Genomic DNA, 27,433 nt, shown 5'->3' with positions numbered 1-27,433 from the left:
CTGATGCCCCCTTTGCCGGAGCTGCCATCAAGGCACCCAGCGACCAGCTAGTGGGAGCCATCAACAGGAAGGGCTTCCACGCCCTCAAATTCCAACTGGTCTGCGACCACAGAAGGAGAATCCTCCACATCTGGGCTCGCTTTCCTGGCAGCTGCCATGACTCCTTCATCCTCTGCCAGTCCAAGCTGCCTCTGTTCTTCACTCCAACACTCTAGGTGCATGGTTGGATCCTAGGGGACATGGCTACTGACCCCTCTACGGGAACCCAGGCAGAGGCACAGAGACAATATAACCAATGTCAGCTGCTCAGTAGGACAACCATTGAGCAGGCCTTCGGACTTCTGCAGATGCAATTCTGGTGCCTGGACCATTCAGGTGGTGCTCCTGAAAGGCTCTCGGTCAGTGTGGTGGTCTGCTATGCTCTCCATAACACGGCCCTGCAGAGAGGTGTGGACATTGAGGATAGTGAGGCCTTGGAAGGAGATAGATCATCGGGGGAGGAGGAGGAGGGAGATGACGCTGCACAGAGAGGTGCCCCTGCTTGATGAAGAGGTGGCCTCCACCTGTTACACTCTGGGAAGAGGACCTCCCTCTTCTCCTTCACTACCTCCAGCATTAGATCCAGTTTGGCATCGATGAACGAGGGTCTGCCCTGCGACGGGTGCTGGGCCTCTGGCTCTCCTGTGACATCTCGCTTCCCTCTAGTGCTGTGGAAGACTTTGGCACAAACCACAGAAAAATCTCTCTCTCAGGACAACCAGCAGCCTCAGTGATGGTTGTCATGGGGAGTCTAAATGAGTCCCACACTTCATCTGGCCCACCTCCATTCCCAGCCCCACTGGCTCTAGGTGAGTAGGAAATCCATCTCCGTATCAATTAACGTCTTCCCCATGCAAAAATCCTAATTTTAATCAGTTTCCCACTTGAGGCTCATTTCTGACCAGAAAACAAACCCAGCTCCTTTTTCCCACCTCCGTGGCAAAAGTTCAGCCGCAAGACTTTACCAGTAAACAAAATGGGAAAGGTTGCAATCCTTTTGAGACAAGTCATTTATTTTTCATAACCAAAATAACTGAATCCAGGGAGCCTGCTGGAAAAATGCTCTGAAATTTATAGACGTCTCAGTGTGGATTCAGAACTCTGTTTGACCTTGGGTACGAATCACGGACTAGCACTAGGACCCTACGGCCAGCTTTTCTTTTCTTAACTGGTCTGTATGTTCTTGGCTCCAGTCTGAAAGCAAACCTCGCCCCCCCTTCCCCCGCCCCCCCCCCCCCCCCCACCCCCCATCTCCATTTATCTTTCAATAGTGCACCTTTGAACATTCAATGCAACTTCTCAGGGACAAAAGAGCAATTCAAACACTGCTGGGGCTCACAAACAATCAAATCCTTTTAAGAGACAATGGTAAATATGACTTGTAGTCGTGAAGTAAATTAAGGCATTACCTAGGAAACTACCAGCAAATGCAGAATTATCAGAATGCAGAGAATATACAGCACTCAACTCAGTACTGCATCCTTGTGTTTATGTTTTAACGGCAAGCAAAGACTTGGATTTAAAACTTGAGCTCACCCCAAACTCTGCTGCATATATCCTAGTGCCTTGATTTGAAAGTTGTCATTTATTTCAAAATCCCTCCATCGCCTGATCCCTCCCTATCTCTGTAACCTGCTCCAGCCCTATAACACTCTGTGATCCTGCGTTCCTCCAATTCTGCCCCTTGCACATCCCTGATTTTAATTGAAATAAAAACAAGAAATGCCTGAACCACTCCGCAGGTCTGGCAGCATCTGTGGAGAGAGAAGCAGAGTTAACGTTTCGGGTCAGTGACCCTTGTGTCAGCTGAGGCTCAGTTGGTAGCACTCTTACCTCTGCGTTATAAGGTTGTGGGTTCAAATCTCGCTCCAGGACTTGAGAGCAACAATCTAGTATGTCTACTGACATACCAGTTCAGTACTGAGGGGAGTGCTGCACTGTCAGGGGTGCCACCTTTTAAGTGCGATGTTAAACTGAGGCCCCATTTGCCCTCTTGGGTAAAAGATCCCATAGCCTGATTTTGATTGCCCCACCATTGGCATCTGTGTCTTCAGCTGCCTGGGCCCTAAGTTCTGGAATTCCCTCCCTACACCTCTCCACTTCTCTCCTTCTTTAAGATATCCTTAAAATTTACATCTTTGACCAAACTTTTGGTGACATTGCCCAAATATCTCCTTATGTGGCTCAGTGTCGAATTTTGTTTGATAATGTTCCTGTGAAGTGCCTTGGGACATTTTACTATGTTAAAAGCACTATGTAAATGCAAGTTGTTGTTGTGGTTGTTTATATAATGCTTTACCACATCTCTTAGGGTGCATTCAGACTACAGCTGTAGTGGTGTTATGTAAAGGCTTCACTATTTCCCAATGCTGCAGTATTTCAGGAAGGATCTGTCCTGATATTGCAATAAATGTTAGCTTTGGAAATCAGCTTCCTGCAGACTCTATAAACATGTAGTGTGACTACACTGGCAGAAACATCTTACATGCATTGCATTAGGTCCCAGCTGTTGCTTAGTGAGAATTTCTCTGGTCTTTGAGTCAGTAGGTCATGGGTTCATGTTCCACTCCAGAGACCTCAGCACAGAAACTACACTAACACCAGTGCAGTACTGAGGAGTGCTGCACTGTCAGAGGTACCATCTTTCAGATATGATGTTAAACCGAGGTCCCCTTTGCCCTCTTAGGAGGACCTAAAAGATCCCATGATGCTATTTAAAGAGGACATTCTCCCTGCTGTCCTCGCCAGTATTTTTCCCTCAAACAATATCAGAACATGGTCATTTGTCACATTGCTGTTTGTGGGAGCTTACTGTGCGCCGTACTTCCTACATTACAACAGTGACTACACTTCAAAAAGTACTTAATTGGCGGTAAAGAGCTTTGAAATGTCCTGAAGTCCTGTGTAAATGCAAGTCTTTCTTGCAATTAGTGCCCTTAGACTGGGGCTTGAATACACAACCTCTGCCCCATAGACAAGTGTGCTACCAACTGGATCTTGCTGGCATATTATAAATACTATTTTACACAATTGAATTTCTGAAGCTTTTAAGACTGCCTTTTGTTTCCTGTGCCTCCTCCCCCCACCTCCAAGAGTTAAAGACATTGAATCACACATTGGTATAATTCCACTAAGGTTGGTTACCTTCTGATACAATATGTGACACTAGTTGGTGAGAGTTGTTGACCGTGAAGAGCATCACATCAGTGCCTAGTCCTGTTGTCGCTTGACATCGCCACTCGTCACCTGTCAGTGACACTCACATTTTCCAGCTGAGAGAGTGTCTCTTCCCACCTGTCACCTTAACAATTCCAGCAACTTTGCTCCGTGGTTGCAGCTGATTGAGTGAAACCAGGGCCAGTATCAATAACACAGCTGTTAGCCTAATACAAAAGCAGCTCTATACCACACAATATTCGTATCCCACGTATGCATGTACAGTAATTCTATGCTGTATTACATACTACTTTGCATATGGGTACAATATTTACATATAGAAAATTGTCTCACCAAAAATATGGATTACGTATAAACTGTGATTTCCCTATAATAATGTAAAATAGAAATCAGAATTCATGTCTCCTCCCAGTCTGAAACTAAATAGCAATGAATTATCATCCAGCCTTGCTTTCTTATCTGGTTTGATACAAATCTTGTAACAATGATACCTTTGCTTCATCAGCAGTTTCAATCTGTTTGATTCCAGAACTTGATTGGTTTCTGACTCCAGATTTACATTTGACATGCACTTGCAGTTCTACTGTGCAGCTGGAAGTAGTTTGCAAAAAAAATGTTGATCCTAATTTATCTCCTGTAGCTTTATAAATCTACCTTGTATGAGCACTGATTCTATGTAAAATGTATCAGTAACATTGGAGCAATTGTATCAATAATGTTTGTATAAATGTTACTGCAACCCCTCCAATATGGATTTGATACAAAAGTATCATTTTACAGAACATCTGATGGGTATCTGTTTCCTGTTGCAAATCCTTTAACTCGTGAACAATTTTTGAGCAATTCCAATGTTGTCCCTTTGTCAGGTTTGCTACCACATATTGTTACAGACCACAAGTTGATGTGGTCCAAGAATTTAGACATTTTCTAATTTTGAGCACCCGTACTAAATCTCTTTAAAGTTTCGTATTAGTTAATATAATATGAAGCTTCCCCATCTCAGCTAATTTACCACTTAATCAATTTGCTTTGAAAGCATTTACTGGAAACATTTTAAACCATTCCTATGCTATGCTATACTTTTTGCCAGCGGTTATATTTGTTAGACAATAATGTACTGCAGAGAAAGCATTTATAATTGTAAAAATAATGTCTCTTTGCTGGTTTTAACAAGTGCAGCTTGTTTGCAAACAGCTTAGAATAAATTTAAGAAACAGCCCTTTCAAGCTGATGAGTTTATTTATTTGCCAAACTATTTATAAGTAAATATATACTACATATATATGCCTAGGGAACATGCATTGGTAGTAGGGGTCTGGAATGAGGTGCAAGGCATTTAGGCTTGACAGCAGGACAAACCTCTTTACACAGAGGGTTTTGAGGTTCCCAGTTCTACTACTAGGGCATGTGGTTGAAGCAAAGACCATGTCAACATTTAAGAATAAGTTAGGTGGTTGAAGGAAAAGAGATTGAAGAGGTGTGGCACACGGGATTAGGATGGACTATTGCGTGTGTGGTTAAATACCAACAGAAACCAGTTAGACCTAACATAGTATTTACTATGTAATGGCCTAGCTTGACAATTTAGTGCCATACTGAGGGAGTGCTACCTTATCCTAGGTGATGTTTTTTTAATGTTATTCGATGTGTTGTGGCCTTCCAAATCTTCTGCAATTCTGTGTTTGAATCTCTCTGATCTGATTTCTCTCCCTGCCACAGTATCAAGATGGCTGTAACCAAAACACCTTTGTGACTGTGACCATGGAGCATTATCCCTCCTTGACCTCTCTGCAGCTTTTGTTATGGTGACCACAACATCCTCCTCCACCCCTTCTCTTCTGTTTTCTAGCCCAGTGGGACTAACCATGCTTGGTTCCAATCTTACCTGTCCAACTACAGCCAGAGCATCACCACACCATTGTCTTTGGCGTCTTCCAAGGATCTAGACTAGACATTCTCCTCTTTTTCATCTACATCATCCCAAGACAGAGATCAGCTTCTACATGTAGACTTACAAACACCCATTTTACCTCTTTAACTGCCTCTATTAAACCCTCCACAGCCTCTGTGTGGACAGACTGCTTGTCCAGCATTCAATTCTGCAATTTTCTACAACTATACATTGGGAAGACGGAAGCCATAATCCTGAGCAACCCCCACCAATTCCAGTCCCTAGCCACTGATTCCATGCCGCATCATGGCCACTGTCTCAGGCTGAATCAGATTATTTGTAACCATGACATCCTATTTGGCCCGAAGCTGAGCTTATGACCCCATATCATCTCCCTCGCAATGGCCATCTACTTCCACCCACATAACTTTGCCCCTGCCTCAGACACGGAAACACTCAAACATACTTTTGTCATCTCCAGACTTGACTATGCCAATGCTCTCCTGACTGGCCTCCAATCCTCCGTAAATTTCAGCTCATTGTAAACTCTGCCACTGGTATTCCACACCTATCACTCCTGTCTTCACTGACTGATACTGGCACCTGGGGCCTCAATAATTCCAATTTAAAATTCACATCTTCATATTTAAATTTCTTTATTGAATCAGCCTGCTTTATCTCTAACTTTCACCAGACCAACAATCCTTCCCCCAAACTCTCTGTCCTTCCCACTTTTGTGCATCATCCCTCACTTTGCTCTACCATTGATAGCCGTGCTTTCAGAAGCCGAGGCTCCACACTCTAGAATTCTTTGCTGAAGCTCCTCCATCTCGCCTCCTTTAAGAGGAAAAACTTGCATTTATATAGGACCTTTCATGACCTCGGGACATCCCAAAGCACTTTGTTTTTGAAGTGTAATGACTGTTATAATGTAGAAAACGCAGCAGCCAATTTGCACACAGCAAGCTTCAAACAGCAATGTAATGATGACCAAGTAATGTTACTGTTTGGTGCTGTTGAGTGAAGGATATATATTGAACAGGGCACTGGGGAGAACAACCTTGCTCTCCTTTGCAATAGTACCATGGGATCATTTACTTCTACTTGGAGGTAGAACAGGGCCTCAGTTTTAACATCACATCAAAAGACAAGACCTCTGACAGTGCAGCACTCCCTCTGTATCACCTTGGGGTATCAGGCTAGATTTGAGACCCTGGCATAGGATTTTGAACTTATGATCTTCTAACTCACAGGCAAGAGTGCTTCCGACTGGACTACAGCTGACATTTAAAAAATTGCCTTAAAACCCATGTCTTTGATGAATCTTGTGGTCATCCCTCCTGACATCCTTCTACCTCTCTGCCTTTGCAAAATCTTGATTACGCCTCCGTGAAGTACCTTGGGACATTTTTCTATTTTAAATGTACTACGTAATTGCATGCTGTTGCTGTTGTTAAGATAATAAACCGAGGTGCCATCTGCCTGTTCCTGGCATAAACAAATGTTAAAAATCCTATGGCACTATTGGAAGAGCAGGGAATTCTTCCTTTTGGCCAACATTCCTTCCACAACTAACCCCAATAAAAACAGATTTAACCAGCCATCCATTTCATTTCTACTGGTACATTTTTGCTGTGGCAAAATAACTGGCAACTCTGTCTCCATCACAGTCATTGTATTTCTAACAAAATCGTTGCACCCAATGCTTTTATAATGCAGTGATAAATGACTTGCAGCGTCTCTGAATGACAAATCTAAACTGATGTTAAAATACAACTCAGTTGCAGAGCCTATTAGAACAGATGGTGGAGGCTAGCAACATTTTGCCTTTAGAGGGTGGGGGGATGGCGGAGCGGAGAGTAAAAGGCTAAATCTAAAAATTGCAAATCAACCTCTCCCCTTCCCCCACTGCTTCTGCACATCTGCTTTGCATCACTTTGACATTACCATGCAGATTATGTTGTGAAGATTTCTGTAACCACCCTCCCCCTCCCCTCCCCAAGGGAGAGCATACTGTACTGATTAATGACGTGCCGAACACAAGCCTTCCCTTGCTGGCACCGTGCCACTGTTCTATCTGGCTCCCAGCCCAGAACAAACTGCACCAACAGTGCAGATGCTGGAAATCCGAAACAAAATTAAACATTGCAAACACTCAGCCAGCACCTGTACGGAAAGGAAAGGTTAGAACCTCAAACGTTTTTTAAAAATCATGTTTTTCCTTTCTGCACAGATGCTGTTTAAAGCCACTGAGTATTTCCTGTGCTCGGTTACACGTTCCAGAACAACTTGTCCTAAGACACAAACAGGCTCCTCTGCGCAGGCGCCGAGCTCTGCCGTGGGGCCGAGGTCGGGCTTTGGAACGTGAGGAACGTGCACCGTGCGCTGATTGGCTGAGCCGCCGGCTTCCATGACGCGAGCTGCTGCCCGCAGATGGAGCTCGGCTCCTAATATGGAATTGAGGGCGTGGCCACGGCGAGGGGCGCGGCCACGGGCGGGGGCTATATAAAGAATGGGGCTCCTTCGCCTCCTCTGTTTAGGAGCCGGGCGCTTTAGACGGGTGTTAGGTTTCTTTACTATTCAGCTGCTTCCCAGCGACGGAGGATGTGTCACGGACGTGCTGTGGCTCCTCCGCCCCCACTGCCTCCCACCTCCTGGGGCAAGCTGCTGCAGAGGATCGCTGACCTGGCCGGCGGCTCCCCGCAGCTGCAGCAAGCAGAGTCCCGGTACACAGAGCCTGGAATAGACTCAGACAGCGGTGAGTGTCCTGGAGCATCACTGGGCCTTTCCAAACCCTTTAAACACACTCTTTAACTGGTGTTTCATCTGTTCTCACTTTAATCTGTTTTATTGAATTTGAGTTAAACTTTGCTTTTGAAGTCTCATTTACCTTCAAAGTTTCTATTGCATCAGTCTTGTTTAGTGTTAATGTCATATTCATAATTCCCCCTTGTGTTAATTCCTGGTCTAATTCTCCTGTTAAGTACACACTTCAATATCCCACTCATTCCTTGTTGATTTTTCTTAATTCTATTTGAGTCCTGATTTATTTTTAATGCCTTTCTCTCTCTCTCTCTGTCTCCAGATTACGGGAGTTTGGAATCAGACAGTGACTCTGTCATTGACGACCCCTTTGAGGAGTTTCTCTGCGCAGATGTGATGCAGCTGATCGAGCAGAGCCTGTCCGCGGCCAAGCACCGGGCCCTCCGCTGCTTCAAGCTGCTGATCCCGGACCAGCTGACCGCCCAGGTGGCCGAGGAGCTGCTGCGGCTGGCGGCCAGCGAGCCCTGCGGGCTGCGGGGAGCCGTGCTGCACCTGAACGTGGAGGAGCGCGACGTGTGCAAGGACGTGGATCGGATCGTGGTGGACAGCAGCCTGCCGCCCACCTTCGAGCTCACCCTGGTGCTGAGATTGGAAGCGGGCCTGTGGCCCAAGATCCAGGACCTCTTGCGTTCGGGGCCCTCGTTCACCCCCGGGTACAGACAAGCACTTCGACTCAGCCCTAGATTCCGAATCATTAAGAGAAAACTGTACAGCTCGACTGCGGTGTTCATTGAGGAATGTTGAGATGATGGAGCAGATGGACACTGAAACTAGGATATGTCAAGAGCCACTGTGTAGGGGAGGGGTAAGGTCCCACCAGGGCTGAAAGATCTGATCCCAGGAAAAAAAGGTCATTCATTAACCAAGTTTAAACCTGCACACCAGCTCAGAACTAAGTTAATGGGTGGGAACTTGTCCACAAGTTGCCCTTTCTTGAAGCAGAGCAGTAAGTGCAGTGTTTATAGGGAGCTAGTTCTGTACTGTACAGGGGCTATTTGTTATCTCTCAGTCAGAACTTCAGTTACAGACATGGTGCTAAAGTGTGTTCACAAGTCAATTTCCCCCAGCTAGGGGACAGTAGGTCTGCCGGGCAGCCTACTAGTAGGACTCAAATTGATTTGCATATTAATTCCTATACCTTTTTGATACTTTTGTGTTCAATATTTGTACTCTAAATAAAATAATCTCTTGAAATTTGCTTATTTTTTTTCATTGTTTAACATGGTATCATTCAGTAATGGTGTTGACATAGCATCAAGTGCTCAGAAAATTCCCTGACTTGATTGACTAACAGTACAGAGGGTATGGTAACTTTTTGTGTAGACCTATTCCTGGGGCTGGACACTTGGTTCAGATTAAGAATTGTAAGCTCTGGACCTGTCTCTAAATTGCAGGGTCAGTGTTTTGAGCATAAGGGATTTAGAAATTCCAGGGTGATTTTTGACTGGTCTCACTTGATTCTGAACTACATCCTTGCAGCATTTACTTATGATAATTGTTGAGCCATTCTGATGTAATATCTCCTTTTTTTTTCTCAGACAGGAGAAACCAGTTTTCTCATTAGCATAAACAAACTGTCTGTGGCTGTAACACTTGCTAATTTACATATTGCCTTCAGCAATTTGAAGTTTCTTCAATGTTGCCACACTGACTCCCCCACCCCCCCACCTCTATTATCCCAAGCTACCAGAGGGTCTGAGCATTGGCTGAAATGGGTCATGTAAATTTAACCTGGTGCATGCCTCTGTGGTGACAAGGAATGGAATGTGATGTGTTCCCCATCTCTTTGCTGGGAAGTTTATGTAGGATATTCTATATTTTGCAAAATAATCCCAGAATTGTATTATTGGGATGGATGCTGTTAGGTAGATGACATCCCCAAGGGCTTGAGCTGTTTGTAGAGTTTGGGCTGGATACTGTTGAGGCCAAGCCTCAGAACACTATGGGCTGATGTTGCATTAGAGGATCTGATCTTTCAAGTGAGCTGTTTAACAGTTTTTAAAAAGGCAATTTTGGAAATACTCAGTAGGTCTGGCAGTATTTGAAGAGTCTGTTTCAGGTTGACTCTTTGGGACTGAGGTCCTGCTTCAGGGATTAAAGTTGTTATGGCAGGACTAGTCATCTGGGATACCTTCATACTGGGAGAGACCCTTTACTTTGTACCAGGTTTTATTCTAAGAATCACACCCAAATCACACCCCTCTCTTCTCCCCCCCCCCCCTCTCTTCTCCCCCCCCCCCCCTCTCTTCTCCCCCCCCCCTCTCTTCTCCCCCCCCCCTCTCTTCTCCCCCCCCCCTCTCTTCTCCCCCCCCCCCTCTCTTCTCCCCCCCCCCTCTCTTCTCCCCCCCCCCTCTCTTCTCCCCCCCCCCTCTCTTCTCCCCCCCCCCTCTCTTCTCCCCCCCCCCTCTCTTCTCCCCCCCCCCTCTCTTCTCCCCCCCCCCCTCTCTTCTCCCCCCCCCCCTCTCTTCTCCCCCCCCCCCCTCTCTTCTCCCCCCCCCCCTCTCTTCTCCCCCCCCCCCTCTCTTCTCCCCCCCCCCCCTCTCTTCTCCCCCCCCCCTCTCTTCTCCCCCCCCCCCTCTCTTCTCCCCCCCCCCCTCTCTTCTCCCCCCCCCCCTCTCTTCTCCCCCCCCCCCTCTCTTCTCCCCCCCCCCCTCTCTTCCCCCCCCCTCTCTTCCCCCCCCCTCTCTTCCCCCCCCCTCTCTTCCCCCCCCCTCTCTTCCCCCCCCCTCTCTTCCCCCCCCCCTCTCTTCCCCCCCCCCTCTCTTCCCCCCCCCCTCTCTTCCCCCCCCCCTCTCTTCTCCCCCCCCCCTCTCTTCTCCCCCCCCCCTCTCTTCTCCCCCCCCCCTCTCTTCTCCCCCCCCCCTCTCTTCTCCCCCCCCCTCTCTTCTCCCCCCCCCCTCTCTTCTCCCCCCCCCCCTCTCTTCTCCCCCCCCCCCTCTCTTCTCCCCCCCCCCCTCTCTTCTCCCCCCCCCCCTCTCTTCTCCCCCCCCCCCTCTCTTCTCCCCCCCCCCCCTCTCTTCTCCCCCCCCCCCTCTCTTCTCCCCCCCCCCCTCTCTTCTCCCCCCCCCCCTCTCTTCTCCCCCCCCCCCTCTCTTCTCCCCCCCCCCCTCTCTTCTCCCCCCCCCCCTCTCTTCTCCCCCCCCCCCTCTCTTCTCCCCCCCCCCCCTCTCTTCTCCCCCCCCCCTCTCTTCTCCCCCCCCCTCTCTTCTCCCCCCCCCTCTCTTCTCCCCCCCCCCTCTCTTCTCCCCCCCCCCTCTCTTCTCCCCCCCCCCTCTCTTCTCCCCCCCCCCTCTCTTCTCCCCCCCCCCTCTCTTCTCCCCCCCCCCTCTCTTCTCCCCCCCCCCTCTCTTCTCCCCCCCCCCTCTCTTCTCCCCCCCCCCTCTCTTCACCCCCCCCCCTCTCTTCACCCCCCCCCCTCTCTTCACCCCCCCCCCTCTCTTCTCCACCCCCCCCCTCTCTTCTCCACCCCCCCCCTCTCTTCTCCACCCCCCCCCTCTCTTCTCCACCCCCCCCCTCTCTTCTCCACCCCCCCCCTCTCTTCTCCACCCCCCCCCTCTCTTCTCCACCCCCCCCCTCTCTTCTCCACCCCCCCCCTCTCTTCTCCACCCCCCCCCTCTCTTCTCCACCCCCCCCCTCTCTTCTCCACCCCCCCCCTCTCTTCTCCACCCCCCCCCTCTCTTCTCCACCCCCCCCCTCTCTTCTCCACCCCCCCCCTCTCTTCTCCACCCCCCCCCTCTCTTCTCCACCCCCCCCCTCTCTTCTCCACCCCCCCCCTCTCTTCTCCACCCCCCCCCTCTCTTCTCCACCCCCCCCTCTCTTCTCCACCCCCCCCTCTCTTCTCCACCCCCCCCCTCTCTTCTCCACCCCCCCCCTCTCTTCTCCACCCCCCCCCTCTCTTCTCCACCCCCCCCTCTCTTCTCCACCCCCCCCCTCTCTTCTCCACCCCCCCCCTCTCTTCTCCACCCCCCCCCTCTCTTCTCCACCCCCCCCCTCTCTTCTCCACCCCCCCCCTCTCTTCTCCACCCCCCCCCTCTCTTCTCCACCCCCCCCCTCTCTTCTCCACCCCCCCCCTCTCTTCTCCACCCCCCCCCTCTCTTCTCCACCCCCCCCCTCTCTTCTCCACCCCCCCCCTCTCTTCTCCACCCCCCCCCTCTCTTCTCCACCCCCCCCCTCTCTTCTCCACCCCCCCCCTCTCTTCTCCACCCCCCCCCTCTCTTCTCCACCCCCCCCACCTCCTCTCTTCTCCACCCCCAATCTGGCTGACGAGGTTTGGGTACTAATGGAACGTGCAATCTAAAATTGCAGGCATTGATGACACTTAAGCCCTGAGCAGGTGATTTAAGTGTTGGATTTGCCAGAAGGCCAAGCTTGTCACAAACCGAGGCAAATTTGGTTGTGTGATAGGAGCGGGAATGTTCTGAGCCCCACAAGGTAATCTCAGACTGGGCCTGCCCTAGGCTTTTTTTTAAACCATCTCCAGCCCCAATATTCCTTAATGGGGATTCCAGAGTTTGGCAATTGACATCTTGTGCAAGGGATCCTTCTTGCAGGACCTCAATGACAAGCCACTTGAATTCCTCAGGTTCTGACAGGAGTTGGTCTGGAATAAGTAATTGAGGCTCACAAATCAACAGTTCCCACGAACCACCACTCTGGACCCTTGGACTGGCACTCTCCCTCAACTACCATCACAAACACACCATCCCCCAACCCAACAGTTAAAATTGAGTTCATGTTTTAAGGTCTAAACTGAGTTAGCTGATTGCAGTTTGGGAGCCATTAATCTGGGTAGGAATGGATTTGCTGTGATACTTGCCAATGTTAGAGGCTGCAAATTGTTTAGATGCCCAGATTAAGAATGCCCTCTGAGGTGCTGGATAATGGCTGTTGTGTGAAACTGCTCCAACAGTTCAGACCAATTGCTTGAGTTGAAAATCCCCCAAAAAGTAATGGGTAGAGTCTGATGCTGATTAAACTGAGCAGCATAAAGTAAATCTACAGTTGTTGGCTTGTCTACAGTTCTTTTGCTGATGCCTTCCCTTAAATATAAACTGCCTGACCTAGCTTCTTCTAGTTTAGTTCTTCAGCCATCTAGGCCACAAGCTCTGCAGTTCCTTCCCTAAACTCCTCTGCCTCCATTTCATACTTTTAAAGCCCTCCTTAAAATCTCTGTGGCCAAGCTGTGGGTCACATACCCTAATGTCTCATTTGGCTCAGTGTTAATTTGTGTTTGATCAATCTCCTGTGAAGCACCTTAGGATATTTTACAACATTAAAGGTACTATATAAATGCAAGTTATGTAGACCCAGTCTCTGGTGGTTCTTGGGAACTGTTAGTGGGTTTGTTGCCTTCAGTGCTGGCCAGTATCTGATTTAAGAACAGTATACAGTAGATATGGAAAAGGGATGGGCTGTAGTTTACCCTCAAACCAGCACAATTGAAAAGTACAGTATCTGATTTAAGAACAGTATACAGTAGATATGGAAAGGGGATGGGCTGTAGTTTACCCTCAAACCAGCACAATTGAAAAGTACCACCAGAAACTATAGCCACCTAGAAACCACTGTGTGTAGGGAAAGATTTTCTGTAGAAGGGCTAATGCATCAAGTAAAATATTGTTCAAGTGAGCTCAAGACACTTCTCTCCAGAGAATTGTACCAGTACCTCCTTTAACTTTTCATTGAGAACAGCTGTTTGATTTTTATGAAGATATTGCATTTTTTCCCAGGTCGTTAACTTGAAATAGTTGTGTGGATTATTCATAAACCTGCACCAGGCCAACCCAGTCTCTTAGAACAAAGTCATGTTAATATAAAAACAAATAAAACTCAAGTTTATGGGAACTTCCATAAAAACAATTTTTGTAAAATAATCCCAAGCAGTTTAGCAAGAGGCTACATTGCATGCAGTGAGTAGTATTGATATGTGTGTGGAGGTTACTGTGATTGTAGCTCTGAGGTAAGGAAAGGAAATCAGTCACTGTACCCACTCCTAGTGACTACACCCTCTACTGCAAAATGTACATAGGGTGGTCATGGCATCTAGCTCATCAATAAGTCCCTAGCCCAGTTGCATTCATTGACCAAGCTTTTGGTCACCCCTCCTGATATCTCCTTATGTGGCTCAGTGTCAAACTGATTGCTCCTGTGAAGTGCCTTGGACTGTTTTACTATGTTAACAGTGCTATATGAATGTATGTTGTCCAGGCTCAATAATGGCCATGTGGGTGTGGTTGAAGAGGGCAAAGGAAAAGAACATTGAAAAAAGTATGAATAGTTGGGCTCCTAATGACCACAGCATAGGTACAACCAAATTAGTGAAATTACAATCACCTTTTGCTGCTCCTTGAATATTCTATCCAATATTTCCCACAATTGTGGAACTTCAGGCAGATAAATAATACAGCTAGGAGCTTGGATAGTTTGAATAGTGCCTTGAAAATTATGCTGCGTATGTTGGCTGCATAGACCATATGCCATCTTATCAAAGATAGGAAGTGAATCATTGGTCCAAACGTTGTTGCTGTTGTGAGTCTAGGGATCATCTAATTGGTTAGTTTGGGTCTCCTGACAATATGGTTTCTGTGGATAGGTAATGTATGCTAAACTTTCTGTTAAGAAGGAACCAGCTGTTCTAAAACAGTGTTCTGCTAATACCCAAATGAGAAACTTCCCTGACAGTGGGGGAAGGCAGTGCCTGCTAAATCACCAAATGATACAGACAAGACATCATCAGCAGTTTGACCATAGCCTGTGGGGTTGTGGCCAAATGTTGGTAATCTAGCGAATTGGTGGACTGAATCTAGGGTCTTGTACCATGTATAGGGCAGTATCACATTGGCTGGCACATTTACTGATCACCCATTGGGACTATATGGCAGGGTTTTTGGGACACTGAATTTCTTTGAAACATTTCAAAAATAAAGTGAACACCAAATCCAACTTCTGGCTAAGATCCAAAGGTATTGATAGAGGAATTACTTCTGTTCCAAGTAATTCAAAGTTGTTTTCTTAATGCCAAATAAATGGAAGTATCCAATAATTTGAATTGAGCAACTTTGAATCAAGAGTAGATTATTTTCCCCTTAGTTTATCTCAAGCTGCAAGAAAACTTAAGTTATTTAGCACCATGTCTCAGAACACTTCACATAAGAAACAGGAGCCAAGGAGGCCATTTGGCCCATTGAGCCTGCTCAATCATTCAATAAGATCATGGTTGATCTTCTAATTCCATTTTCCCACACTATCCCCATATCCCTTAATTGCCTTAGTATCCAAAAATCTATTGATCACCATCTTGAATATATTGAATGACTGAACATACGCAGCTCTCTGAGGTAGAGAATTCCAAAGATACACAACCCTCTGAATGAAGACATTTCTCCTCATCTCAATCCTAAACGGACAACCCCTTAATCTGAGACTGTGACCCCGCCTAGCTCTAGACTCCCCGGACAGGGAAAACGGCCTCCCAGCATCTACCCGGTCAAGTCCTTTAAGAATTTTAAGATGTTTCAATGAGATCACCTCTCATTCTTCTAAGTTCCAGGGAATATGGATGTGGTCTACTCAAACTCTCCTAATACGACAATTCCCTCATCCCAGGAATCTCTTGGAAGCTTGAAAGCTTATAAACACCTCAACGTGCAATAACATTTTTGAAGTATAGCCATTATAAGATGCCCCAGTAACAATGAGGTGAGCAGCCATGATGGTGCTCAGTTGAGGGAGGAATAATACAGCTGGGAGCTCGGACAGTAATAAAAATACAGTGGACTACCTGAAAATTATACTGGTGCTGCACGTACCGATGCTATAGACCACATGACATTTTGTTGTCTGGATCAGCAGGCAAATTACCTGCTCTTGTTAAAAAAATGCCGTGGGGTCTTTGATTTCCACTTCAGCCAGTAGAACAGGTAGACAAACCTCAGTTTAACATTTCATCCAAATACTGGCATTTGAGACAGTGCAGCACTCCCTCAGCATTGCTTTGGAGTGCCAGCCTGGATATGTGCTCAAGTCTATGGTGTGAACCAAACACCTGATTCAGAGATAAGAACACCATCAGCTGTGCCAAGCCAGCACAGGCAAGATGGGTTGAATGGCCTCCTTCTGTGCTGGTAAGTTTCTATCACGCAGCAGGCAACCTGCTTCCAATTATGATGGTAGCCATGGCTGATCCTTCCTATTGGATTGGTTCAAGATTGGTTCCCTACTGACTAGCTTTCAATCTAATTTGCTACCCTCCATACACCTTAATTTTCTCCATTGTGTGATACCTTGTCAAAGGCTTTCTGAGGCTTCGTGCACCACATCCACTGCATTTCCCCCATCAACCATATCTATCACCTCCTGAAAGAGTTATAGGAAGCCAGGACATATGGACAGAAAACTATTTGGTGACATTTATTCAGTTTCACTTGTTTTAATCAGATTGTTAGAGGTTCACAATCTTCTGTAATTCCTGATATAACTGGGATTATGCTCACTGTCATGTGATTAGAAGGAATGTTTTATTTCGTTATGCCAGCCAAAGTTACAATGGTAGATTGCTCTCAACAGAGCTAGATGGCAGCATTTTATGCAAAATATTCAGAGCCCAAGCAACAATCTTTTTGAAGGATTCAAGTCACACTGAACACCAAGAACACAAAGTGCAAGCAGTTTATAATCATCATCCTAGCATCGAGGATGAGAATACTGCCTTGTAATTATTCCTCTGTTTCTTAGATTTAAGATTTAGGGACCTGTTTAACTTAGATCAGGGTATCTATGAATATTGAGTTCAAGTATATTCCAGATCATTATATAAAGGAGCCAGTGAACTCCTGTCATTTTCAACTCTATTGAATTAATCTCCCAACAGTTTCTGGGACCTACAACGAGAGGTCAAACCTAAATCCTCCGTGACCTCTCAGTTACAGTTTGCTCTTTGGAGAGGATGAGAAGCTGCCCTGGAGTCTCCAAAGTGCACGCAGTCGATCGCTGGCTTTGTTTAGGCCCTCAAAAACCCCAACGTCCCTCGTCTGGTTGTAGGCAGAAAGCAGAGGCTGCAGCACTGTGATAGGAAGGCTGAAGTTTAGGTGGGGATAGGTGGCTCCTGCACTGTTGTTTCGGGCATTGCTGGATACAATCCCTGTATGGAAAGATGACATAAGTTTGACACTGAACGATGCTTCTACATTTAAATGAAGCAGAAATGTTAAAGATGCCATTAGCACAAAAACAGCAAAAACTTCCAACACGGGAGGCAAGGAGGAGAATGGTGGTACTGCAGAACTAGGGGGTAACCTGGCATTAACTACTTAAGAAAAAATAAAAGACTGACACAACCTCAGCACTTTACAGCCAAGGAAGTACTTCGGAAGTGTGGACACTGTTGTAATGTAGGAAATGCAGCAGCCAATTTGCACACAGCAAGATCTCACAAACAGAAATGAATAGATAATCTTTTTTTAATAAAAGCAAAATACTGCGGATGCTGGAAATCTGAAATAAAAACAAGAAACGCTGGAAGTACTCAGCAGGTCTGGCAGCATCTGTGGAGAGAGAAGCAGAGTTAACGTTTCAGGTCGGTGACCCTTCTTCAGAACTTTTTTAAATGATGTTGATTGAGGAATAAATATTGGGCAAGACACCGGGAAAAACACTTGCATTCTGCTTCAAATAGTTCATTCAAAGGTGTCCTCTACAAACTCCGACCATTAGGCGATGACATCCAACCTACCCAGCAACTCTCCATTGCTTGTTCTGATGACAGGCCCACCACTGGCCCCAGCGTGAACTCCACAGGTTGTCTGCAGCATCACAGGCTGGTTGTCCACAGTGATGACAGCAGATAGAATCCCAGCTGTCACTGACGGCCCACAGGTGTGGCCAAACACCCCGTAGCCAATGACACAGACATCCTCTCCTGTTGGCAAAGAGACACATCTTCACTGAAGGCATTGCATTGAATTCATAGTACAAAAACAGGCCATTCAGCCCAACTGGTTCATACTCCACATGAATCCTCCCACCCTGTTTTACCACACCCAATCAGCATAACCCTTTATTCCTTTTTCCATCATATGCTTATCTAGCCTCCCCTTAAATGCATCTACACTAGTCACCTCAACCACCCCCTGTGGTAGCAAGTTTCTGCTGAATTTTTTATTGGATTTATTAGTGACTATCTTATACTTATGACAGGAGCTCGGACAGTAATAAAAATGCAGTGGACTTCCTGAAAATTATACTGGCGCTGCACGTACTGACGCTATGGACCATTTGACATTTTGTTGACATTTTAGTTAAAAAATGCCGTGGGATCTTTGATTCTACTTGAACCAGTAGAACAGGTAGACAAAACTCGGTTTAACATTTCATCCAAATACTGGCACCTCAGACCGTGCAGCACTCCCTCAGCTACTTTTGGATTTTACCCACAAGTGGAAACAGCTCCCCGACAGCGACCAGATCAACCCCCCTCACATAATTTTAAAGACCTTTGTTTGGTCACCCCCTCAGCCTTCTCTTTTCCAGAGAAAAGAACCTCAAGGCTAGAAATGTGTCTCGGCCGGTGGAGTGAAACGGACGGTATCAGCCCAGCCGCCAGTTCTAAGCAGGGGCTGATATTCAGAGTCACTGCAGTCAATGGAATTAAATCTTAGGCAGACTATCTGATAACCACCAGTCTGTTTAATTTTTCCTGGTAGTTATAAACTCACAGCTCTGATATCATCCTTGTAAATTATTTCTGCGCCTTCTCCAGTTCATCTATATCCTTTTTTATAATATGGAGACCAGAATTAAGCATGCTCTAACCAAAGTTCGGTACAAGTTTAACATAATTTCTCTACTTTTTAAATTCTGTTCCTCTAGAAAGGATCCCGGAGTATGGTTTGCCCTTTTTTATGGCCTTGTTAACCTGCAGTATTACTGTTAAAAGATTTCTAAATGTGTCCTATTACCTGGGATGGAACATTTAAGCTATGAAGAGAGGTTGGATAGGCTTGGGTTGTTTTCGCTGGAGCAGAGAAGACTGAGGGGTGACCTGATCGAGGTGTACAAGATTATGAGGGGGATGGACAGGGTGGAAAGGGAGCAGCTGTTCCCCTTAGTTGAAGGGTCAGTTACGAGGGGTCACAAGTTTAAGGTGAGGGGCGGGAGGTTTAAGGGGGATTTGAGGAAGAACTTTTTTACCCAGAGGGTGGTGACGGTCTGGAATGCCCTGCCTGGGAGGGTGGTAGAGGCAGGTTGCCTCACATCCTTTAAAAAGTACCTGGATGAGCACTTAGCACGTCATAACATTCAAGGCAATGGGCCAAGTGCTGGCAAATGGGATTAGGTAGACAGGTCAGGTGTCTTTAATGCATCGGTGCAGACTCGATGGGCCTCTTCTGCACTGTATTATTCTGTGATGCTGTGATCCTTTGTTCCTCTGCCCCATTTATATTCTTGTTTCCCCAAGGAGTACGTGATCTCCTTACTCCTACCAAAATGTATCACCTCACACTTATCTATATTGAAATTAATTTACCATTTACAAACTTATTCCACAAGTTTATTAACGTTGTTTTGTATTTTGTCGCATTCTTCTTCAGTTTTAACTATACCCCCCCCCTCCCCCACATGTCCCCCAATTTGGTGTCATCTGCAAATTTTGAAATTGTACTTTTGATTCCCAAATCCTAATCGTTTATGTAAACAGAAACACCAGATCCCATCTTCCGCCAGTCTAATTACCTTTAACCCAAGTATTATCTCATTGTGTAACATTATTTCCCATTCATACAATAGACAGAGCTTGCTTAGCGAGATAGTATCTAGCGAAAGGAGAGCTTTGCGTTCATACAGTGCTTCATCGTTAAAAAAAATCTCAAAACACTTCACACGCAGTGAAGTTGTTTGAAACGTGTACAAGAACCAAAAGCAGCCCATATGAACACAGCAGGATCCCATGCAAAGAAGCACGATAAACAAGCAGTTTACCTGTTTTTGGTGTTAATTAGGGCACCTCGTTAAAACATCAGCACCAGCAACAGTGCAGCACTCCCTCAGCTGCTGCCCTGGAGTTAATCACAAATTTGTGCTCAAGTCCTGGAGTGGGATTTGAACTAACAACCTTCGGAAGGTGACAGTGCTATCAGCAAACAACAGCATCCCACATGGGATGACAGGAAGAAAATCCCCTTCCTAACAGATGCAAGGAAACTGAAGCAGCCTGATCTCAGCATGCAGCACATGACTGGTTATCAGGTGGGTTTATTTTTGAGCTTCTAAGTACCTGTTCCAGGTCAGCAAACTCAGTCATTGTTGTCCCACTCTTCACAGTCCACGCTGGGAGCTGGTCTCACAATGTATACGGCCCTTCCCCATTATCACAGAGACTGAGAGAGCAACCAGCTAAGCTGGCTTTGCCATGTTTTCTCTATTCTGACAGGCAACTTTAACCCAGAAATTAAACCTACATTAGTTGTCAGCTGTGCCTCAGTGGGTAGCACTCTCACCTCCTGAGTGAGAAAGTTGTGGGTTTAAGTCCCATTCCAGGACTTGAGCACAAAAATCAAAGGTACTGAGGGAGTGCTGCACTGTCGTAGGTGCTGCCCTAAACTGATGCCTCTCAGGTTTTTTTTTATTCTTTCATGGGATGTGGACCTCACTGGCCAGGCCAGCATTTGTTGCCCATCCCTAACTGGCCTTGCGAAGGTGGTGGTGAGCTGCCTTCTTGAACCGCTGCAGTCCGTGAGGGGTGGGTACACCCACAGTGCTGTTAGGGAGGGAGTTCCAGGATTTTGACCCAGCGACAGTGAAGGAACGACAATATATAACGACAAGTCAGGATGGTGTGTGGCAAGGAGGGGAACTTGCAGGTGGTGGTGTTCCCATGCGTCCGCTGCCCTTGTCCTTCTAAGTGGTAGAGGTCACGGGTTTGGAAGGTGCTGTCAAAGGAGGCTTGGTGAGTTGCTGCAGTGCATCTTGTAGCTGGTACACACTGATGCCACTGTGCACCGGTGATGGAGGGAGTGAATGTTTAAGGTGGTGGATGGGGTACTGTTCAAGCGGGCTGCTTTGTAGATGTAAAATATTCCATGGCACTATTTTAAGATGAGCAGGGCAGTTCTTCCTGTTGTCCTGGGCAATATTTGACAGATGATCTGGTCATTATCATACTGCTGTCTGCGGGAGATTGCTGTGTGCAAACTTGCTGCCGCATTTCATTCAACAGTGACTACACTTCAAAAAGCTGTAAAAGCACTTTGCGACATCCTGAGTTTGTGGAAGGCGTTATATAGAAATTCAAGTCTTTCTTCTTTCTTACATTCTTGTGGTTCTGCGAGTAATTTACACTACGTAACACTGCTGTCAGAGGGAGGCCCACTTAGCTGAGGTGCTGGGGAATGCAACGCAATGTAATAACGGTGTTGATTTCAGCCTAGCATTATGTACATTGCTGGGCTCCATACTCAAGGCCATTTTGCACAGCCGTGTTTTAATTTGGATTCAGGGGGACTGGTGTCCGTGACCTGGCTGCTGGTATTTAAATCCAGCTCTTACCCCGGCAGCAGACAGTCACAGTTTTTCATGCTGAGTCTGCAGTTGGGATTTGCAATTCTAAATGGCATTTTTGAACTAAAGTTGAACTGTAATCTCTGCCTAGCCAGTGTTATACACAGCCCTGGGTTAAAAATATTCAAAGCATTTCATTCCCCAACACCAACCTTCCTCACCCTGAAAAAATATGCATTGTAGGTTTAGCACAAACTCTGCTTTAACCACACAGAACCTTTCTCTCAAATCAATCCCACGCCTTTTTACAAAAAAACGCTGCAATCTGCCCTGTTAAAGTTTACATTTATTAACAGACAACAAACACTCCCCTGTATAAATGGGTTCTCAGACAGTGACAGGAAGATAACATTTTATCAAACCCTGCTGGATGCCTTTGTCCCTCATTACTTACAATGCAATGTCATGCTTTAAGATACACATTGTCTCTGGCCCACTGGTGCACTTACTCAGCGGATCGCCCTGTCTCACAATCAGGAGCTAAGTGTGTCAACAGTGTGGAACATGACACTGTACACATCTGGGAGAGTGTTACATGTACTTCAGCCAATATGTAGCAGTTTCCATATCATTGCCATTTTAATTGCAAGCCTGTGAGTTAGTTGCTGGATTTTTGTACTAATTTCCAATCCATTATCTCAACAGCACACTCACAGACCCATAAAAAACTGGATCTATAAATAAGAATTTGTAAAAAAAAAAATTGACAGTGACTCCATAACTCAAAGCAAAAGGAATTAATCAGACAGATGTTTAAAAAAAATCACTTATTGCAGATCCTCAACGAATCAAAACCTCACTACATTAAGAGAACTTAATAAATGCTAATTGTTAATTAAGAAGTGAATTTATAGAACATAGAATGTTTGGTCCTAAAGCATATAGTTTCTGAAATTCTGGCTATTAGGTTATTTTTAATAATTTAAGGAAGAATGTGCAGGGCTACGGGGAGAAGGCGTGGTGCGGCACTAGGTAAATTGCTCTTTCGGCGAGCCAGCACAGCCATGAAGGGCTGAATGGCTTCCTTCTGTGCTGTAACAATTCTGTGATTCCTTAAGTAAACCTCTTTACCTTCCTTATCCTTTCCTTACCTGTGCTAAACCCAGAAGCAATAGCAGGTGGTTCAACAGCCGGTAGGTCGTCTTCCAGTTCCACCACTGCAACATCGTAGGCTGAATTCTCCTTTGTAGCAAACAACACTCTTCCCTTTAACACAAGGCAGCTGAAGGTAAACACAGGGAAGAGTTAAATGAAAACACATTTTCAACCTGTACCAACTTTACTGGTCTAATCACTAGCAGGACAGTAAAGGTGAGAAATCAAGGATCAGAAGTCTCTGGGGTTGTAGCCTGATCTGAGCCAAGTTGTCTGACCTCAGTAGGGAGGCTATAATTGGCAACAGTGTTGGTGGATTAAGGATGGGAAGAGTTGGCCAGGGGTTCTGCTCCTGATGCCCACTTAGAAACCAGCACAAGGTGATCAGATTGGGCTCGCTAGTGTGTTGTTCACACGGACTGGCTATACTTACTGTTGAAGCTCACACAAGAAGGATGGCCATTTGGGACACAGTGCCAGAAAGGAGTTAACACGTCAAGGAGGAAAAAAAAACTTAATATCAGCCTCAAAAATAATGTTATAAACTTTTGAAACTTTATACATGTTTGTTATAACTTTTGTTATAAGCTTTTTTGACAAGCGAACGATATGATTGAACCATTTCCATACTAATTAGCTGGTTATTTATGATCACTTGGATAAGGTACCAGAGGGATTCCAATGCCTGTGAAACTGTAACCCAGCAAGCAGTCAGCATTCCTGGCTTCGTGGTACCTGTTTCTCTAACTCTGCGAAAGATTTGTTTCCGAAAGACTAACCACAACACAGAAATTGTGCCACGCTAGCTGCAGCTGTTTAAGGGATGGCCTCCAGACTCCATAAACTTGAGCTCATCCAAAGTTTTGCTGCCCATATTTTCCAACTTGCACCAAGTCCTATTCACCCATCCCTCCTGTGCTTGCTGACCTACATTGGCTCCTGGTCTAGCAACACCTTGATTTTACATACGAATTAGGAGTAGGCCACTCGGCCCTTCGGGCCTGCTCCGCCATTCAATAAGTTCACAGCTGAACTGATTACTCCACATTTCCACCTACCCCCGATAACCTTCCACCCCCGTTTTCAAATTCCTCCAAGGCCCTCGCTATCTCTGCAACTTCCTCCGGCATTGGAAGATCTCCACAGCACGACTCCTCAGATACTGAAGCAGTCCGTGTAGAAATGCAGCAAGACCTGAACAATATCCAGGCTTGGGCTGATAAGTGGCAAGTAACATTCGCGCCACACAAGTGCCAGGCAATGACCGTCTCCAACAAGAGAGAATCTAACCATCTTCCCTTGACATTCAATGGTATTATCATTGCTGAATCCCCCACTATCAACATCCTGGGGGCTGCCATTGATCAGAAATGAACTAGAGTAGACATATAAATACCTTGGGTACAAGAGCAGGTCAGAGGCTAGGAACCCTGTGGCGAGTAACTCACCACCTGACTCCCCAAAGCCTGTCCACCATCTACAAGGCACAAGTCAGGAGTGTGATGGAATACTCTCCACTTGCCTGGATTGGGTGCAGCTCCAACAACACTTAAGAAGCTCGATACCATCCAGGACAAATCAGCCCACTTGATTGTCACCCCATCGACAAATATTCACTCCCTCCACCACCGACGCACACTGGCAGCAGTGTGTACCATCTACAAGATGCACTGCAGCAACGTACCAAGGCTCCTTAGACAGCACCTTCCAAACCCGTGACCTCTACCAACTAGAAGGACAAGGGCAGCAAATGCATGGGAACACCACCACCTGCAAGTTTCCATCCAAGTCACACATCATCCTGACTAGGAACTATATCGCCGTTCCTTCACTGTCGCTGGGTCAAAATCCTGGAACTCCCTTCCTAACAGCACTGTGGGTGTACCTACCCCACATGGACTGCAGCGGTTCAAGAAGGCAGCTCACTACCACCTTCTCAAGGGCAATTAGGGATGGGCAATAAATGCTGGCCTAGCCAGTGACGCCCACATCCCATGAATGAATAAAAACTTCAAATCTGGCCTCTTGCGCATTCTCAATTTTAACTGCTCCACCACTGGCAGTCATGCTTTCAGCTGCCTGGGCCCTAAGGTCTGGAATTCCCTCCTTAAACCTCTCCGCCTCCCTGCCCCCCCTCTCCTCCTTTAAGATGTTGTTTAAAACTTACCTCTTTGGCAAAACTTTTGGTCAGCTGTCGTTCCTTATGTGGCTTGGTGTTGTTATATTTATGACGTTTTACTATGTTAAAGGCGCTACATAAATACAAGTAATTGTTGTAAGTATATAACAATAATCATGTATTTTAGAACTGTCCCAAAGTGCTTCATGAATTACTTTGAAGTATAATGACTGTTGTTTTGTAGAAAAACAGCCCACAATAAAAAATGCAAGCACATACTGCCCTTAATTTTCTGATTACTGGTTGGAATTTATGGGCTGCACACACCCAGATTCGGACGCGTACTCCCCATTGCTGAGGGTCCTTTCCAAATGTGTGGACTCTTAAAATGAACTCTGATATGCTCAAGCCATAAACAGGGGCTTGAACGCACAACCTGACTCAGAGTGAGAATGCTACCCTGCTGAGCTCGGATGATGTACACATTGCTGGAATAGGGTACAAGGCTGTCTTACATGCTCAGGCGTAACAAGAGTTCTAACACACCGTGCCAAAGCCATAATTCCACATGTACAGAAGACTCCCACCTGTTTGAGTCAGACTGTATTTTCACTCTGACAGCTGAAGCTTGGTCTAACACGTGTCGACATGTAAGAATCAGTCTGGGACTAACGATCACCCCTGATCCCCACACTCTATCACATTCCAGCAGAGCTACTGCAGTAAGCAGCCGAGTTAAACTGTGCCTCCCTGGGTTAGTCAGGGGCAGGTGACCAGATACTGAGCAAAATGACACCTTCTTGCAGCTTTTGTCAAATCCATCCAAAATCCTTCTAACGGTCTCAAATATGCAGGTCACAGAACACACCAATGTCAGTCCAACCCACTCATTGGCTTTCCAGCAAAGGGGTGCCACGATTAAACCAACTAAATAGTACAGATCTTGAGACTTGACATAAATGCCACCTCCTTCAGTCCCTGGCAGGCAGCGTGCATCTGTCAAAATCATTGCGTTCCGCTCCCCAGCCAGATTACTCACGATTCCTTTACTGAGTGTGTTCATGAAGATCTCGGAGCAGAAAGAGGCAAAGGGTGAAGCACAACTGAACAGGGGCTGTCCTTTCCTCAAACACTCACTCCTCGCGTATTGCAGATTTTCTCCTCCCAGGGCATCATCAGCCCAACCCGGGCATCGGAGCAAGCCGAACCACACCAAGTCCAGCAGCTCAGACCGCAGCTCCTGTTCCTTGTCCTCGCTGTAGAAATGCCATTTGTCTGACTTGTTGAATAAAGTTTGGAAGATAGCTTGAAATTCTGGGCAGGGGAAGACCAACAGCATCTCAGCTTGGCTGTAGCTCTGGAGCTTGACCAGACCAGGAGCTACTGAAGGCAACTTTGGATTCGAGTCAGAATTGAGGGGTTCTGCTTCAGCATCCAGTGCTCCTGCATGGTTGGGAGCTAAAGGCAGAGGAGGATTGGGTTTGGTCCTAAGGTTGGCTGCAGGGAACTGGACATGGATCTGTAGATCCTTGTGGAAAGCCCCAGGCAGCAGGAATGGCTTGCGGCGCAGATCCTGCTCTCGCTGCTGGAGGAAAGGGAAGAAGATTTGGCCGTGGCAGAGAACGAGTCCCCGCTTGCCATCCAGCAGCAGCCCGCTGCAGCTCCACGCTTCGTCCCATTGAGTATCAGGAGCGAGAGACAGCGCTGGGATCCCGGACTGCGTCTCCTCTCTTGCAACTTGGCCCCCGCCGCTGCAGCTCCGCAGCTCTGCAGAGACAATACAACTGCAGCTCTCCGGGGAAATCATGGGCAGCAGCGATCACTCTGCATTTATAGCACAGCACAATCCCAAGGAACCGTTGTGGACCATTGCAAAAAACCCTGATTGCTAACCCGGAAGCAATGCATTTAACATCACATGGCAGCAACTGGGGTCAAGAGCAGCAGTGCTTTAAATTATTTTCCAGTCTTTTCAAACTCAGTTTCAGATTTAGATCGAGTCTGCAGCACAGAAACAGGTCATTCAATCCAACGCTGATGTTTAAGCCTCTTCCATCCAACCTTCAATTCCTTTCTCCCTCGTGTTCTCTAGCTCCCTCTTCAATGCATTCAATAATAATTTTGAATAACCCACTTGATTTTTTAATGTACATGAACCCATTGCCTAGCTTAATGGTATATTTTGCAGCAAGCACTGCATCCAGGCTTTGTGAAACAAGGGAGTGCAGCACCAAATGTAACAAACTCGGGCAGAGGGGGAACATGAACTGAATTTAGACATTTGGAGCAGGATTCCAAATCCTGCAGCATTGTCCTGGATTCCCCAGGAGTTGAGATTAATCGCCAGGACACAGCTGGGAGCAACACCCTGGAGAAAATAGGATCATTTCAATTTTATTTTCCATTTTCTTTGAACAGATTCTAATTGTAAGAATATCGCAGACGGGAAGAATGGTTGTTTGATTGACAGTCAAGAATCATCCAATCAAGTCATGCAGAGTCTGTTAGCTAGCCAATTTGGCGTGGCAAGACAGGTCACCATGATAGACATGCTGGACAACCAATGACAGGAATGTGGGGGTGGGACATAAGGTCATGTGATAAACCTCCAGGAATACATTCAACCAGAGTTGGTAACCAAAATTTGGAGTGAAATATGGATGGGATTGTGAAGAGAAGCCCAGGGCTCTGGGTTTTTTTTTAAAACAGAAAAATGGACAGGATTCCAGAGAATG

General features: G+C 46.5%; 2 protein-coding genes and 1 long non-coding RNA gene across 4 annotated transcripts in view; 1 reads left to right on the top strand and 2 right to left on the bottom strand.

The window, feature by feature from the left end:
* LOC137355414 (uncharacterized) overlaps nucleotides 1–3,399 on the bottom strand; it is a 78,817-nt gene extending 75,418 nt beyond the window's left edge. For both annotated transcript variants that reach the window (XR_010970924.1, XR_010970923.1), the window contains exon 1: nucleotides 3,184–3,399. This is a non-coding gene — a long non-coding RNA (uncharacterized lncRNA). The remainder of the gene's footprint in view (nucleotides 1–3,183) is intronic.
* Nucleotides 3,400–7,633: 4,234 nt separating this feature from the next.
* ddit4 (DNA-damage-inducible transcript 4) lies at nucleotides 7,634–9,124 on the top strand. Its single transcript, XM_068020446.1, has 2 exons — nucleotides 7,634–7,865; nucleotides 8,193–9,124. Exons 1-2 carry the CDS (start codon nucleotides 7,712–7,714, stop codon nucleotides 8,672–8,674), a joined length of 636 nt encoding a protein of 211 aa, XP_067876547.1. The 5' UTR covers nucleotides 7,634–7,711; the 3' UTR covers nucleotides 8,675–9,124.
* Nucleotides 9,125–16,323: 7,199 nt separating this feature from the next.
* LOC137355410 (peroxisomal leader peptide-processing protease-like) lies at nucleotides 16,324–26,586 on the bottom strand. The gene is made up of 4 exons (XM_068020445.1): nucleotides 25,286–26,586; nucleotides 22,576–22,706; nucleotides 17,661–17,846; nucleotides 16,324–17,069 (listed from the first exon to the last, which is right to left on the bottom strand). Exons 1-4 carry the CDS (start codon nucleotides 26,503–26,505, stop codon nucleotides 16,852–16,854), a joined length of 1,755 nt encoding a protein of 584 aa, XP_067876546.1. The 5' UTR covers nucleotides 26,506–26,586; the 3' UTR covers nucleotides 16,324–16,851.
* Nucleotides 26,587–27,433: the final 847 nt, after the last annotated feature.

The sequence above is a fragment of the Heterodontus francisci genome, chromosome 42, assembly GCF_036365525.1.
Source record: "Heterodontus francisci isolate sHetFra1 chromosome 42, sHetFra1.hap1, whole genome shotgun sequence".
Taxonomy (NCBI): domain Eukaryota; kingdom Metazoa; phylum Chordata; class Chondrichthyes; order Heterodontiformes; family Heterodontidae; genus Heterodontus; species Heterodontus francisci.
Note: the sequence above shows the minus strand (reverse complement) of the source record. Positions and strands in the feature narration are given on the sequence as shown.

Coding starts and splice junctions, on each gene's coding strand:
- ddit4 (XM_068020446.1), top strand. CDS start 7,712: ATGTGTCACGGACGTGCTGTGGCTCCTCCGCCCCCACTGCCTCCCACC. Junction 7,866..8,192: donor TGGAATAGACTCAGACAGCG/GTGAGTGTCCTG, acceptor CTCTGTCTCCAG/ATTACGGGAGTTTGGAATCA.
- LOC137355410 (XM_068020445.1), bottom strand. CDS start 26,505: ATGATTTCCCCGGAGAGCTGCAGTTGTATTGTCTCTGCAGAGCTGCGG. Junction 22,707..25,285: donor ATACAGTCTGACTCAAACAG/GTGGGAGTCTTC, acceptor GTTTACCTTCAG/CTGCCTTGTGTTAAAGGGAA. Junction 17,847..22,575: donor TGCTTCTGGGTTTAGCACAG/GTAAGGAAAGGA, acceptor CTTTGCCAACAG/GAGAGGATGTCTGTGTCATT.